We start from the raw sequence: 16,989 nt of genomic DNA, 5'->3' as shown, positions 1-16,989 counted from the left end.
AATGTTGAGAAACTCTGAAGTGAGCGACTCCAGCTCCGCTTCGCTCGTCAGCGGCGGGGACAAGCGGCCCAGTGCTGAGCATCAGTCGCGCGCTACGTTGCCCCTTCTAGTAAACTATAACTGGGTTAGTAAATACCATCGACTTATTTTAAAACATACACGGCCGCGGCGTATGTTGTAGGGCACGTTATGTATGCTATCCAGATCAGCATTGGTCATGAAGTAAAAGAAATAACGCCAGAAAGAGTGAACAGAGGTTTTCGTGGTCAGTCGGTGTTAATGAATTTATACAGTAGCACCACCCAGCGTTTCTCGTATGTATCTGCGTTTATTTCAATGCGTTAGCATTAGAACACCCATTATCGCAAATATTGTCCAGCGTTGACGTGTGAAGCCTCGGTCGGCAGGAGGCAAAGTGGACAGATTGAAGCCCCCTCACCACTTAGGTAGTGAGGAGAGAGAGGTAAATTAGGAGAGAGCCAAGAAGTAGGAGGCGACTGGTGCACTCTAAGCACTAATACGCGTATATGGGAGTAATGAGGGATTAAGCTGACCTTTAGCGCCCTCAAAAGGAGTACGCTAGTGGACAGCTTACTTCCTTCTTACTGCCTTCTGTTTAGAGTGCTGGCGAGAGGGTCACCACGGTCGCCACTCAGAAACGAGGCCGGGTGGGGAGATTGGAGAAGGTGAATGGCGTGTTGCGCTGCGATTGCTGAATTGCATGGGCAGAGTGTACCGTGGGTACGGCGTGTCACACGGTGATCGATGAGCTGGGTCACGCCACCCGCTCGCACAGTCTGAACCCTTCAGCGGCAGCGGCTTCTCCGTCCGGGGGAACACTTACGTTAGCGCATACTCTGGCGTATTCATCGCATTCATGGTTTGTGAATATTTATTTCTGCCGTAACTGTAGCTGTAGGATATCGAGGATTTCCTGGACACCGTTTAAGCCACCGGAAGGTGCAACCGAGGGCAAGGCGAAGGGTCCCGCCATTATTCCCCCACAGATGGCGCTTCCAGTGGTAGATTTCCGCCGTTGGCTGAATAGTAATGCGCTGTGCCTCTTGTCTAGTCCTCCTTTTTTATTTTTGGAACTTTCGAGTGCGAATGGAGCATATAGACACGCACCTCTTTGTACTGTTTTCGTGCAGACACGCATATTTGGTGTTGCTTTCTTTTATTTCAGAAAACAGATTGACGAGCACAAGGCGACTATAGACGAGCATTTTAACCGAGACTTCATTGATGGGTACCTCCGGACAATCGAAGAGAACAAGAATGACCCTGGTTCCTACTTTCAAAGTAGGTTGTGGTTGCTTCCTATCAATTGTAGCTGTCCCAGATCCGAAGCCCTCTTTTGATCGAGAATTGGATGCTTGTGTGTGTAAGGGCGCAAAAAACTATTAATAAAAATGTAAATAAGGAACAACGCAGAGACGGGACAAAATAAAAACAGGCACAAAGGAAACGCTGATCAGCGACGTTTATTGACCTTCAAAAGCGCACATATGCACGCAGTGCCAACGGGGAAAAAAGCAAGAAAATAGAAAAGACAAGCGAAAATAACGAAGGTTGAAACAATGATCCACTCACATTCAAGATACGCCAGCTACTTTCGGTGGAGTGCAATCGACGAAACGCCGATATAAAAATTAGCAGTGGCTTAGCTCGGCTATGCCAGAATACACGTAGCGTAAGCTATGCTGAGACGCCGAGCAGCAATTTCGCTCTCCTTCTCCATGGTTATACCACACTGGCAAACGCCCCGCTATATGTATACCCCCACTGATACCTCTGCGCATGCGCACAAAATGAGAGGTGATATCTAGCGACTCCGGCGCAGCGTCAGACTTGGCTACTGCGCAACGGAGGCGCACTGCTGGGCACGCGCCGGCGCCAGTGCGTCTGCCGCGGCTATGACGTCACTCGTCTAAAATGTGCAGACCGGCGAGGCGCGCGCGGCAGCGGCGGCTCCGGCGCGCCGGCTGTGTGCCGGGTGACGTCACTGCTCCTCGCGCATGCGCCGCACGGCTCTCCAAGAGCCACGCAAACCTGCTCAAGCTCGGCCAGTGTAACTCACGCTACAATATCTTCACCCCTGTCTGATCATTTGAGGGATGCATTCACAATTCTCCCTTTTTTGGCCCTCAAGAGAGCTGCCTGCTAAATACTTTCTGTGGGCTCGTTTCAGCCAATTCGCATGCTCTCTTACTCGATTCAGCTAGCTGTTTTGTCTCTCTGTAACCGCTCTGAACCGTGCGCATGAAACAGCATAGCCCAGAGCGCCGGCTGTCTCTTCTTCGTTATCCGGTTTCTGCATAGTCGTCCGTGTCCAAGCGCTGTCACGGGCCTCGAGCATTCCTTCGTCGTCGTTGGATGGAGCGCCGTCGCGCATGCTCACGTGACCTCGCCGTTACCACACCAAGGCGCAAGTCCATGCCTCGCGTCTCGTGCTATGTCGATACCAGGTATGACACGTTGTCGCAACAACACGCCGCCAAACGCCCTGAGTCACCTCTCAATACGAGAACAGCTTGAAGTGACTGAACAGCGCGGAATCCTGCGCGCTGGCGCAGTAGCGGCCGCAGCAGTTATGTCAAAGCCGGTAGCGAATCGGAACGACAGCCGCGTTACGAGGAATGCAGCCGAGGCGGAGCGTCGTGGTCGGAACGCTGTACTTATGCGAGATGAAGCGACAAACTTGCGGCGGGCCAAATAGTGGGCGGGCTTTCTCGTGAAGCTGCCCGCAAACACTCAGGGCAACATCCTTAAGTCCGTGCGCGCACATTTCTTACACCTTAAAGGGTTAGGGTTATGGGGGTTTAACGTCCCAAAGCGACTCAGGCTATGAGGGACGCTGTAGTGAAGGGCTCTGGAAATTTCGACCACCTGGGGTTCTTTAACGTGCACTGACATCGCACAGCACACGGGCCTCTAGAATTTCACCTCCGTCGAAATTCGACCGCCGCGGCCGGGATCGAACCCGCGTCTTTCGGGCCGGCAGCCGAGCGCCATAACCACTCAGCCACCGTGGCGGCTCATTGTAAGCATCCAAACATATTAACACAATTGTCGCGCACTCATGCGTGCCTGCATATAGTTAACAATTTCGCGAACAGGTAAGCACTGATTTCTCATCGCACCTTGCGGTTTACCGGTTGTATTTTTTCTACCCTCGTTTCAGGTCGAAGAGCGGTGACTCCTACCCATCTCACTCAGCAAGCTCTGTTTAATATTGGGTTAGACACACCCGCATGAGGAGTTGTTTCCCGCTGACCGTTGACTTCTTTCACATTTCTAGTTTAGCGAACCCCTCATACCCGCATATCCTTGTCTACTCTACCGCTTTTAAAGGGCCTTGGTTCTGACAGTCTTGGTACCATGGGCCGGGACACTTTTTCTTTTATTTCTTTTTCTTACTCCCAACGTAGTATTAGTCTTGATGCCATAGTTAGCATAAGAGGGTTCCCGCACAGCTTCTGCTCGTTCGATCACGTTCTGCGCAGCCATAGCCTCCTATGGCGTGGCACTCGCGGGGTGACAGACCATTTCACGCCTGCCGCTATGGCTGGGTGTGGCGCTGGTGTACACCCTTAAGGTAAGGCTAACCGCAACACAAAGCATTCAAAGTAGAAGGTTGGGCAGCAGCCGCCATAGATCTAGTGGTAGAGCACCGTAAACGACATGCGGACGTCGTGGGAAAGTCAATTTGATTAACGAAAGCATTTAATTAATAAAAATATTCTCTCGTGTTTTCCTGGGTTTCCATAAATGCCGGCTTGTCTCTCTCATATATATTTGCTGCTGCTTACGAAAAGATGAATACGATATGTGGAATGAATTTCCGGAGAAGAGTGTTTTATCTTGGAATATGTATAACCTTTTAATTTTCCCTATCTACGTCCCCCCACAAACGGTCGGTGGCTTAGGTTTAGCCTGTCTTTGCCATGAGGCCTGTCCGTACACGGTTCTCCACTCTCAACACTCACGAAGAAAGAACTGAACAGATACTCAATCGCTTTCTGTGGCATGTTGTTCGGCATGGCACTTATGATAGTCCGTTCGTTACTCGTGAGCACGGAACACTGCGCTTCTTGTAGCGTTTGCGAGCACGACAGGACGGTAGAATCCACCATCTCCTCCGACCGGAGTATTAACTTGTGCCAAGCAAGTCAGTATCCCTCACACCGGGCAGACGAGGTAAACGCCTACCTTTACACCTGCGAGACCTCAGCAACAGCACCCACCGTCTAGTGCATGCATGGAACCACAAAAGGCCTTCTACGTTTTTGTTTGTTTTTTTTAGCTACGTAAAGCATTCGTCGCTACTATAATAGTATGCCACTATACGTGCCACAGGTGACTGAAACACATCATAAGTTCGAGCAATTCCGAACGTGCACTGGTCACTGCGATTGACTCACACGGTGTCCCTCGCGAATGCTGAAACCCCCGTCGTCTTAATTCGGATTATTGTTCGCGTGGTCTATTCCCTTCGCCGGCGTGAAGTAAAGAAACGGCGTCCATTGTGTTTGCGTCGATCGAGCGTCTGATCGCACTACCCTTAGTTACGAGTGACATTTCTCTTCGTCTCGATTTTCTTGCTCCTTCCTCTGCCGACACACGCAGGCATGTGCGTGTGTGCTTTGTGCTTAATGAACTGCAATGTGCGTAATCAACCGCCATACCTAAACTGCAAGAGTTGACACATTACGCTCATCGTAACGAATCTTTGTATCTTCTCGTGACAGCCTCATATAGACGCAGTGCCACTGCACACAGCGTGTAATCCTCGAAAAAAAAAGATAAGTCTTTGTCTCAACTAACACCGGAGTGAATGACAACGAAGTCAGTTGAGTCGTTTCGTCCTAGCCGCGCGTACGGATTTACGAGAATACGGAGTCTGTATGGCATGTGAAATGCTTTTCAAGCTTCGAGTTTATTGCTCCCTAAATAAAATTAATCCGACGTTTACTTTTGTGGTAATGCGACTTTCAGCGACCTAAAAGATGGTACAGGTGCAGTGAACACTTAGGGAGGAGGGGGGGGGGGGGGGGGTGCTGCAGCGCGGACAGCGATGAAGCCACAATTTTCCTGAATGTTGCCCATATAGCTGTCTCTGTAAAACGCTACTGGTTTGCAATATTTGCAAATGCAGCGTATACGGATGCGCGAAAAACCGCACGTTACCTGTGCATTTGATGTAACTTCAGTGTGGTTTTCGTGCGGCTTCTTTATAATTTCCGCATTACGTGAATGATGTCAAACGGAGCCCGCGTTCATACTGAGCTTACCCTGTGTATTGTGAATACAGTCTGTACAGTGTCCTTGTGTGTCGTGCGATTTTCGCATGATCCGTACGGATATCATATGCAGTTACAAATGTCGTCGTAAGGAACGTTTTAACAAAAGGTGCAACTAGTGCCTTTGAGTAGTTCATAAAAGAAAAAAATCATCCGTAACTCAGAGAATTGGTGTCATTGCATCGATGTGGTAACGCGGTAACGGGGCTGGTTACCATCGCAGCCCGGCACCTTGTCGGCAATCTTCTGAGCTTCTTCATCGCCGGTTCCAACACTGTGGCCGTCACGCTCCAGTGGCACGTTCTGAATTTCGCCGACAAGCCGGACACGGTGCAAGCGAGGATTCGGAGGGAGATCGACGAAGTGGTGGGCAGGGAGCGGCAGCCCGCGTGGGAGGACAGGAACAAGATGCCCTACACGATGGCCTGCATCTGGGAGATGTACCGTTGGAAGACCGTCTCGCCGCTCGGCGTGCCCAGAAGGTAGGCAGAGAGGGACTTCGCCAGAGTTTGTGGCCGTCCGACACCTCTAACTTCACAGTGCCTCTTCGATAGCCTGCAACAGGCGTCCTGTAGGATCCACTTGGAGCAATTTGTAGGTCTTGTTACTGTTCATTCCTGAAAGTATGCTTATACCAATGCATGAAAGTTCTAGCGATGTCTTGTAGGATCTTGCAGGTATCCTTTAGGAAAAGGCGTCCTGTAGGATCCACTTGGAGTAATTGTAGGTCTTGTTACTGTTCATTCCTGAAAGTATGCTTATATACCAATGCATGAAAGTTCTAGCGATGTTTTGTAGGATATTGCAGGTATCCTTTAGGAAAAGGCGTCCTGTAGGATCCACTTGGAGTAAATGTAGGTCTTGTTACTGTTCATTCCTGAAAGTATGCTTATATACCAATGCATGAAAGTTCTAGCGATGTTTTGTAGGATATTGCAGGTATCCTTTAGGAAAAGGCGTCCAGTAGGATCCACTTGGAGTAATTGTAGGTCTTGTTACTGTCCATTCCTGAAAGTATGCTTATACCAATGCATGAAAGTTCTAGCGATGTCTTGTAGGATCTTGCAGGTATCCTTTAGGAAAAGGCGTCCTGTAGGATCCACTTGGAGTAATTGTAGGTCTTGTTACTGTTCATTCCTGAAAGTATGCTTATATACCAATGCATGAAAGTTCTAGCGATGTTTTGTAGGATATTGCAGGTATCCTTTAGGAAAAGGCGTCCAGTAGGATCCACTTGGAGTAATTGTAGGTCTTGTTACTGTTCATTCCTGAAAGTATGCTTATATACCAATGCATGAAAGTTCTAGGGATGTTTTGTAGGACATTGCAGGTATCCTTTAGGAAAAGGCGTCCTGTAGGATCCACTTGGAGTAAATGTAGGTCTTGTTACTGTTCATTCCTGAAAGTATGCTTATATACCAATGCATGAAAGTTCTAGCGATGTCTTGTAGGATCTTGCAGGTATCCTTTAGGAAAAGGCGTCCTGTAGGATCCACTTGGAGTAATTGTAGGTCTTGTTACTGTTCATTCCTGAAAGTATGCTTATACCAATGCATGAAAGTTCTAGCGATGTCTTGTAGGATCTTGCAGGTATCCTTTAGGAAAAGGCGTCCTGTAGGATCCACTTGGAGTAATTGTAGGTCTTGTTACTGTTCATTCCTGAAAGTATGCTTATATACCAATGCATGAAATTTCTAGGGATGTTTTGTAGGATATTGCAGGTATCCTTTAGGAAAAGGCGGCCTGTAGGATACACTTGGAGTAATTGTAGGTCTTGTTACTGTTCATTCCTGAAAGTATGTTTATATACGAATGCATGAAAGTTCTAGCGATGTCTTGTAGGATCTTACAGGTATCCTTTAGGAACAGGCGTCCTGTGGAAATCAGTTGGAGCAATTGCAGGGCTCGTTATGGTTCATTCCTGAAAGTGTGTTTAGATATCATGCAGTACATAATATCCAGCGAGAAGCACTCAATACAGGCTGGAATTTCAAAGTTCTCTGCGCTTGTTCTTGAGCGTTGACCACAAGAGTCAACTGCATAAGGTCCCAAAATTTGTGACAAAATGTGATTTAATTAATAACAGCTTTACGACTTTGATCATTTACCCGTATTTTCTGCCTCTCTTTCCGATTACAGCGCAGGCGAGGACACATTTTTCGGCGAGTACTTTATTCCGAAGGGCACCACAGTTTCGCCTAATGTCTGGGCGGTGCACAACGACCCGACCCTGTGGAAGGAGCCGTCCAAGTTCGACCCGAGCCGCTTCTTGAGGGAAGACGGCTCCTTGATACAACCGAAGCCTGAGTACCTTATTCCATTCTCCATCGGTAAGAGAAGCCCCATTCACGATGTACTTAGTTGGATCCCATAGTTACGTGAAGCAACCTACGTTTAGACTGCATGCCGCCTACCACGCTTGCTTTGCACTAAGGGTTGTTCAAAACCTTCGATAAAGGCATCACAACAAATCATATACGGGGAGAAGCTGCACAGTAATAGCACATACATAATGTGCGTTAAAGAAGGCCGTAACGGCAGCTTATCAATATTAAAGCGTTAGAATCCTGAATAACAAGAAAGTCGCTATTTCCTTTCCATCTATGAAGCATTCCTGTTTAATGATAATGATTGGTTTTTGGGGAAAGGAAATGGCGCAGTATCTGTCTCATATATCGTTGGGCACCTGAACCGCGCCGTAAGGGAAGGTATAAAGGAGGGAGTGAAAGAAGAAAGGAAGAAGGAGGTGCCGTAGTGGAGGGCTCCGGAATAATTTCGACCACCTGGGGATCTTTAACGTGCACTGACATCGCACAGCATACGGGCGCCTTAGCGTTTTTCCTCCATAAAAACGCAGCCGCCGCGGTCGGGTTCGAACCCGGGAACTCCGGATCAGTAGTCGAGCGCCCTAACCACTGAGCCACCGCGGCGGGTCATTCCTGTTTGTGCCAATTTCGGTTTCTCGAAAGGATTCAGCTGAGGTGCCCCGCTCAAATCATGAATAGATAAGGAAACTGAAAACAAAAGTAAACGCACAAGAGACGGCGACATACACCGTGTTGGAGAATATATGGGAACGCGCATGCTTAGAAGAATTGTACCAAATGGAGTAGTCTAGAGATGCGACCGCCCCTGTGTTTACAACATAAACATTCACGCCGCAGTGGCATAAAAGTTCGTCAATAAATTTTAGGTAATTAGGTGCCAGATAGTGACAATCATTAACTTCTGACAGTGACAGTTATTACTGTTTGTGACCGTGACATTTATTATCTACTTTGTGTGCCCCTGGCCGCATAACTTGTGTGGGGAGAAGGATTTCACATACCAGCCACTGCCTAATTTTAAGATGTTTGCTCTTTAATTAATTTTTTTTTTGAAATTTTAATTTTAAGCCTAATTTTGATCATCCTGTATAGCGGTTGTGTGCCGTTTCCTATACAGTGCCCTATACTAAGAAGCCCCATTTACTCGTCTGGTGGAACACATTCCACCTTAAGTCCTAGAGCTCTCCGCGTCCATTAAACTCTCTCCCCTGCCCTCCCTTCGAACCGTGCCCGATGTTTTTGCGACAGAAGCAAAAATGTAGTTTCGTGGGAATCTTCCATTTGCAGGAAAACGCATGTGCCCCGGCGAGATCTTGGCCTCCGTGGAGATCTTCCTGTACATCACTTGCCTCCTTCAAAAGTGCATCATCCTTCCCGATGAAGAAAAGATCCAGGGTCTCGACTCCGCCGACATTCCCTTAGCGGAGCTCAACCGCTACAAAGTTAGAGTCCTGCCTCGATAGGCCTACTTTTATTCCTAGTCAATGAAGAAGGAGTCGCTACGGCGAAGCACCTGCCAGTCATCTTCAAGGCAGCCCTTGTTTCAAAGTGAATAGGACAAAGCTGAGGTTCCTTTGCTCATAACCGCCCGCTGTTGAAGATTGCTTCATTATTTCATTCATCGGTTAATTCATTTCAGCATGCACTTCTTGCCATAAATTGAACCCGTGCTACGTTCTCAACTCATTCTAGCCTCAACGCTCTTATATTACTGATCACCTGACTAGCATCAGCGCCTACTGTCCATTTTTCCGCCTCTTGTTCAGTGCACTAGCGACCGAAATCGCACTAAAGAGTGGATTCGTGGATTCGCTAGTACATTGATTTGGATCAGAAGTAGATTTAATTGTATTGGGCATGTATTCGCCATATAAGAGAGTAGCGTGACGAGAATGTATTCGGCCCTCTTCCAGTTTTCCTGTCACGGTTTTCTTGGACGAATGAATTCTGTGTGGGTGTTATGATAGATACTGCACCCCGCGCTGAAGTTGCACAGACAAGCCACCCATGAAGGAATAGCTGGACAACCCAGCACTCACATTGTGAAGGCATTCCGTACATTGCGAGCATTGTGCCCGTGCAGTGTGACACCTCTCCTTTAGATGTTCTCCCTTTTTGTACGCCACACCGCCGGAGGAGACCCCGGTCGGAAACACTACACAGTGAACCCAGACCAGGTTATTACGCTAACCATCTTTCTACACCTCGCCTGCGCTCTTAAACGCGATTTTCAAAGGCGCCATATTTTTCACCGCTCAGGGGGCACCCCAGAAATAGTCTGCAGTAAGGTGTTCCTAAAGAGAATTGCTTAAAACAAATTGCAAGGTTCTTATCTTCGGTCATTCCCTCATTCCTTTCATTTCATTCCTTACCATTATTAATTAGCAATCGCAGTTTTAAAACTGCTTTTCTACACTTGTAAATCAATTGTAGTAGTGTGTTGAACGAGTATTAATAAACTGCTCAAATGTCTCCTTATTCTTCTGTCTTCTTATTCTTGAACCTGTACGCGGAGAACAGTTAAGGAAACCATCCATTAGTAGCCTTGAGCCAATCTCTCTGAACGATTAGTCCAATATGTTTCGCATCCCGTGCGCATTCCTCAAAGAGGTACAGGGGCGATACCCAGAAATGCGAACAGCGGAGCGCGCAGGCACCGTGTTGTTCGCATTTCTTTCTATCGGGACAGTACCTTCCTAAATTGATGTAAGTACACGTGCAACTAAAGGCAGTGTCGCGCAAAGAGCTCACAGCGCTCCTCTACCCTTTAGGGCTGGGAGCGGACTTCCTTCCGGTTCTATAGCACTAGCTCAGAACTGGAAGGTGCAAGTATTCAGCCGTGCCTGATATACAGAGCAAAGTACAAAAGTTCCAAGAAAACTTCATTTCAAATTGAATGCGGTTTCTACGCACGGGGCATTGAACGAAACCGTCTCTCAGATACGAATGTAAACTGCCAGAAAGCACTTTGCTTCTACACGTAGTGGCGTGTGGTGGGAGCGGCCGCATCTTTTCTGCGTTTAAATCGAGCGTTTTATTTCGTCGGCCTTTCTTTTTTTATCGTAATCGCTTAGGTGCAAGTCTGAGCCCATGACTGTTGCAGCGCAAGAGCTAAATCTGATAGCCCAGAACATAGCGTTTCTTAGTACTAACTAAAGGGAAAGCTGGAAGCCCTGCATTTCATCCACCAAGGACGCCCGAGGCATGCCGGGATGATAGCGGCTTTGGATTGACATCTGGTGGCTTGCTGATTGACAGATTGGATTTTTTTGATGCTCAGTTAGGTTTTCACAGATTTTCTGTGCACTTTGTGGTGGTGTAGTATTCCAGATCCGCATGCTGTTCATTTGAGATCCGAAGCATCCGAAGGCGCTTGACTCGAAGCGAGCTGAGCACATTGTCTGGTGCCAGCTGCTATGCCTGAAGTCCGTTTGCCCCATCGCTTGGAGCCATTTAAGCAGCAAGCTGGCTTTGTCCAGCAAGAGCATCTGCTACCTTTGGATTGAAAGGTGAAAGAATGACAAAGTTTTTTGGTGAATCGAGAAGTCAACAGTCGGCTACTGTGACCGCCCTGCAAGTTTCTCGTAGGAGTCTCGGAGACAATTATCTTTTAAAACCGCAAAGTACTTCGACATGCGCAACTTATGTTAACCGAACTCGGCGAGGATTTCAGTGTGTGCAGGGACCGCCAATTTTTCTCATTTCGTAACAGCTGCTTCCACTAATGCTCTTAGTTATCTGCAGAACTTCACGCGTCCTGTCACAGCAGAAAGCGTAGATTGTGATGACTTACGTGATCACTTGACGTTCTGGGCATTCTAACAGAATTCTGAGGCTACATGGTTACAAGACAGAGGCGCAAGCAATAGATAAGACAAAAAAATGCATGAACGCTGCTGTTAGGCTTGCTTATTGCACGTAGGAACTCCGAAATGCGATTCAGATTGGTCGCCTTCGCACATGTCACGTGGCGGATTCAAATTTTCATACTGGTACGAAACTCTCATCAGCGTTTCTTATTTTTCGCATAAAGTCCGCCAACGAAAGCAAAGCCTACATTTTCTCGTGCGCACAGCCGCGTAAGGGACAGAAACCGCTAACATCCGTCTTCCTTGCGATGTTTGAGGAAATGGTGGTGACCATATTGCCCAAACTTTTGCTTTTAAGAGCGTTAGCTCTTACTCATTACGTTTCGAGATTTCGTGGAGTCTGCTATCACCCTTGATCACAGCGCTATCTGTGGCAGCAAATACTCATCACGTTTCGGGATTTCGTGAGGTCTCCTACCACCTTGAGATCAAAGCGCCATCTGTGGCTGCAACTAGAAAACAGCGCATCTCGCATTGAGACGTGTAGCGCCATCTACAATAGCATTGTAGAAACAAATGCCACGTGCCAATGATGGCGTCACGGTCCAATATGGTGGATAGAGGTGGAACTATGTGAGTATGACGTCAGGGGGTGGTGGTGGTGAAAACGTTTATTAACTGTAGAGAGAGGAGTTGGGGGTCGATACCTGAAGGGTGACGCCCTTACAACCACTAGGAGGGATGCCTAGTCTGGCACCCCATTGGCGGTTGCCGCAGCCCGGGCGCGTTGCGTTAAGGCCCTTTGGGTCTCGAGGGGGCAGCAGCCGGACAGGGCCGCCTCCCAGTCATATCGGGTAGGGTTTGGGATGGGGGGTAGGGATGGGTTCTGCTGGCCGAAATGGCGGCATAGTTTCGATTTCTCGAATCCAAGATGGCGGCCATTAAAATTGGTTGTGCCCTCTCATCTCTTCCCCCCACCTCACCAAAAAATATCCTAAAACGGGTACGAAAACTGTCCCGTTAAGGGACCGCTATACATGTATACATTCTTTCGGCTATATATACTCCGATAACAACAGCACCCATCCCGGGACAGTCGTGCACCGAATTTGGTAGGCAAATAAAACCCTATGGGAGCGGCGGCGGCAGCGTCCGGCCCTGGCCGAGGTCTGTTGTTGTTGTTGTCGTCGTCGTCGTCGTCGTCGTCGTCTCGTCGTCGTCGTCGTCGTCGTCGTCGTCGTTGTTGTTGTTGTTGTTGTTGTTGTTGTTGTTGTTGTTGTTGTTGTTGTTGTTGTTGTGCCTATCAAAAGATTGCACGTAACCACACCGGGGGATCAAGGTTTCGAGCGTTCTCCCCAGCGCGTGCTGGGAACACTTCGACCTTTTCCGCATCATGCGCACTGCAGGCCGCGCGGGTCGCTACCATCTCGATCTACTGCGTTTGTCGCTTCCATCAAAACCCGGGAAACCCTTGGTGCGGCTCTTTATCCCATTTGGTTCCCCTTCTCGTGTTTTGCTATGTTTTGTTTTTGCAGCTCAATTTCTTGCCGGGTGAGAGCATGGGATTATTCTGCTTTAAGACTGTTCCTCTCTTTATTGCATGTGTCTCCATTAAGCGTTTCATTCGCTTCAGTTTTCAATTTCGGGTGACCTAATACTAGTTTCGGACTCCCTCGCGTCTTCATCCTTCATCATGTTGGCGAACATTTATTCATCTTCGACCAGCACATTCTTCATTCTGTGTCCTTATTTTCACGCTGTTCTTGTGCCGCGTGTCGACCTCTCTCTCTCGTATACGGCGCTCTGCTCTGCAATGCTTTAATTATACTTTGCTATAAATCGCCTGTATTCATCTATGACCGAGATCACGTACAAATTTCGTTTATGTTAAAACTCGCTGTGCTCAACTTGGGGTTCCGTTGCTAACGTAGCATATATATCCATTTCACTTTCCCGTCCTTGTTATTTATTTCGATCCTCAGTTTCGTAGTACACAATCAGTTTTCCGCTCACTGGCTTGTTGCACGTGGTTGAATTATCTCTCTTCACCTCCTCTTGTCACTCTTTCCCCAATCGAACTAGAAGGGACCACAGCACCGCGTGTGATGTTCAGTCATGGACAAAAGTTTGCGTTGTGCTGCTTTTCCTCGCTGCGGAGTCAGCTGCCTTTCTTCCGGTGAACGGAGCACGCATGTCCCGTCATGCTTCTTTACTTTTCACTGACCTTCTTTTCGTGACTGCGCACAAATAAATGTTTCCCAAAACTTTTGTCCGTGACTGTACGCTTTTCCTCGCACCTTTTCCTTGCTGCCTGGGTGGACTAAACCGACTGGCCACACATTGGCAGCGGTTAGTCGATCGAGTGGATTAGGAGACCGTAGCCTTTTGCATGCCAGTCTAGAGATTTAACACAGGAAAGGTGAAATAAGATGCTTGGGACAAAAGTTTCCTCTTCTTGATATTCTATTTATCCTTCAATAGTCACAGTTGCGCCTAGTCTAAGAGCCTCTCGCATCAGATCGGTTAAGTGCGAGGTGTGACGCGGCATCACGATGCAAAAAACCAGTCGTTAAAGAATAAGGCTCCGGAAATAAAGATTCCAATAGAAGTACCATATAGAAGACTCTTTCAAAGTGTTGTGCTCCAGAGAAGAACTAAGCTCGTTGGAGTCCGTGATCACAAATGAAAAACATATATGCATGCATAAAGGAAGAAAACATGCACATAACGAAAAAAAAGTGTACCACAAAACGCCAGCCCCCACAGCACACTACTCCAAATAAAATATCGCTGCAACAAACAAAAGTATACAACAACCGAGGAAGTACAACAAAACGCCGGCCTCTACAGGGCCCTATCACCAACCAGAGACCAGTAAAATGCCTACACAGAGGGAAGTGATCAGAGCATTACGCGCACAAGACACCTGGGGCTAGCTAAACTCAGTGCTGCTTTCTCTAAATACGGGTTAGAAACTTATCTGCAGTTACGGCGCTAATGTGATCGAAATAGTTTTGAGAATGTTCTGGTGTATAGCAACTGCCTGATACTTTGTAAGTTGGCTTCCGTTGTTTCTTCTAGTCAGATGACGTATACTATTATTTTGTAAGCTTGTGGGATGGTACTAGAAGCAGTAAAACAATTATTGCCTTTCCGTTATACAAATTTAAATTAATTTCAAGTGGCTCTCCCTAAGCATAGAATATTTTATAAAATGTAGCGTCGCTTATAGGTCTTTATACGGCCAGGGTGTTTTGAAACACGCGTAAAACTCCTTTTTACAATATTGTCAATTCACAATAGTTCCTTAGGGTAGGCGTAACCGACATTAGGATCAAAATACAGTAATCTAGACATGTACGCGTGCATCTTTTCACGGGCGGCCTGGCACTGAACTTGCGGTTTTTCATCACGTTCGTTACTAATTTCTTGTCCCAATTTTCATTTCAAACTACTCAAACATCGCATAAAACTCAGTGCAGCTGCTCTACAGCACTGATTAAACAGTTCGTGTATAAACTTGCTAACCACTCGCATTACAAAACTTCTCAAAAAGAATCCTGAGCACGAATTTACTTCCTCTATATTCTGTAGCAAAAGTTTATGGAATGGGCTTGTGCGAGAAAAAAAAATTATTTTGAAACTCTTACGCGAATAAATCGCCTGAAATTCCTACAGATGCGACGGGACGACCATGCTCTCTCCGCTATATATCAATACGGGTCGCCAGGCAACACTACAAAAGTTTCGTTCCCGACTACACGTATCCTGTAAATTTTGCTTCCGCTTGTACGTAGTTTCATTACAAAGTTTAATAAATATTTAAACAAAACGCAAAAATCTCAGAGACTTCCCTTTGTCTTAGAGAGAAGACGCAAGCTACAAAGAGTAAACGCTTTTCGGGTATACCATATTTCCAATATGCCCGCGTTCCCTGGCGTGACGCGAAGTATTGATATTGCATCTTGCGGCACGATTGCGCTCCTATAGCACAAACATCTCAAACCTGTTTTGCGAAGCGAACCAAACTCGTAGTATTCACCAAGCTGCAGAGACCCCACGCTTTATGGATCGCTGCATGCATCGAATGCCCCAGTCTCACAATGCGGCATCCGCCCTCGGCGTCTGCAGATGGCGCCCATGCAGATTACCAGGGCAAATTCCAGGTAATCACACCGCCTGCTGTTGTACTGCTCTTGCCGCAGGCTGCGCGCCCCGCTCATCTGGTGGTGTTTGCGAGGAGCGAGAAATGCGCCATTCGCGCTGCGCCGCGGCCCCAGATGTTCAGCGATTGTTCCAGCCACGCCTTCGAAATGTCTCCGCAAGCGAACAAGGGCCAACCCGACCACCGCGCGGTCTTTGAGTTTTCTATGGCCGGAAACAAATGCAGTGGACCAAGCACCTCGTGCGTGACAGAGAAAAAAAGAGAAAGGCGAGAGGAGAAGCCGTTTCGAATGGTGCAATACATGATGGATGGATGGATGGATGGATGGATGGATGGATGGATGGATGGATGGATGGATGGATGGATGGATGGATGGATGGATGGATGGATGGATGGATGGATGCACTGATGGATGGATGGATGGATGGATGGATGGATGGATGGATGGATGGATGGATGGATGGATGGATGGATGGATGGATGGATGGACGGACGGACGGACGGACGGACGGACGGACGGATGGACGGACGGACGGATGGATGGATGGATGGATGGATGGATGGATGGATGGATGGATGGATGGATGGATGGATGGATGGACGGACGGACGGATGGACTGATGGATGGACGGATGGATGGACGGATGGACTGATGGATGGATGGATGGATGGATGGATGGATGGATGGATGGATGGATGGATGGATGGATGGATGGATGGATGGATAAGGCTGAACCCTTCAAATCGGGCGGTGTTCAAGCCACCTAGCCATAATAATAATAATAATTGGTTTTGGGGGGAAAGGAAATGGCGCAGTATCTGTCTCCTGCGCCATTTCCTTTCCCCCAAAAACCAATTATTATTATTATTATTATTATTATTATTATTATTATTATGGCTAGGTGGCTTGAACACCGCCCGATTTGAAGGTTGATACTGCGCCATTTCCTTTCCCCCAAAAACCAATTATTATTATTATTATGGCTAGGTGGCTTGAACACCGCCCGATTTGAAGGGTTCAGCCATCAATTGTAATTGTGAAATTTTACTTTTGTCTTCATTTTAGCCACCAATCAGATGACCTTCGCTTGGTTACGTCTAAATGCTTAAAATACTTAAAATCTACTTTCCCTTCACTGTCCTAGGTTAAACCCCAATGCCTTGGATAAATCAGCCCCGCTGCTTTCCACTGCAGGGTGAAGTCCTTTACAGAAAAGTGTTCAGCCGTTTCCTCCTCCTCTCCGCACGCAACGCACAACGTGTCTATCTCGTGGTGCCTGACTCTATATGTCTTAGTCCGCAAAACTCCCGTCCTGGCCTCAAACAACAAAGAGCTTCCCCTACAATTATCATAGATAATTTCTTTGGCAATTTCCTGCTTAAAC

General features: G+C 47.5%; 1 protein-coding gene across 1 annotated transcript in view; it reads left to right on the top strand.

Moving 5' to 3' along the window:
- LOC144129928 (cytochrome P450 2A3-like) overlaps positions 1-10,025 on the top strand; it is a 17,815-nt gene extending 7,790 nt beyond the window's left edge. Inside the window, exons 5-8 of the mRNA XM_077663987.1 lie at positions 1,187-1,302; positions 5,527-5,785; positions 7,443-7,633; positions 8,918-10,025. Coding sequence (XP_077520113.1) covers positions 1,187-1,302; positions 5,527-5,785; positions 7,443-7,633; positions 8,918-9,093 — 742 coding nt within the window. The 3' untranslated portion in view covers positions 9,094-10,025. The remainder of the gene's footprint in view (positions 1-1,186; positions 1,303-5,526; positions 5,786-7,442; positions 7,634-8,917) is intronic.
- The last annotated feature ends 6,964 nt before the right edge of the window (positions 10,026-16,989 follow it).

This window comes from Amblyomma americanum, chromosome 4 (genome assembly GCF_052857255.1).
Source record: "Amblyomma americanum isolate KBUSLIRL-KWMA chromosome 4, ASM5285725v1, whole genome shotgun sequence".
Classification (NCBI taxonomy): Eukaryota; Metazoa; Arthropoda; class Arachnida; order Ixodida; family Ixodidae; genus Amblyomma; species Amblyomma americanum.
This window is presented reverse-complemented; position numbering and strand designations above follow the sequence as displayed.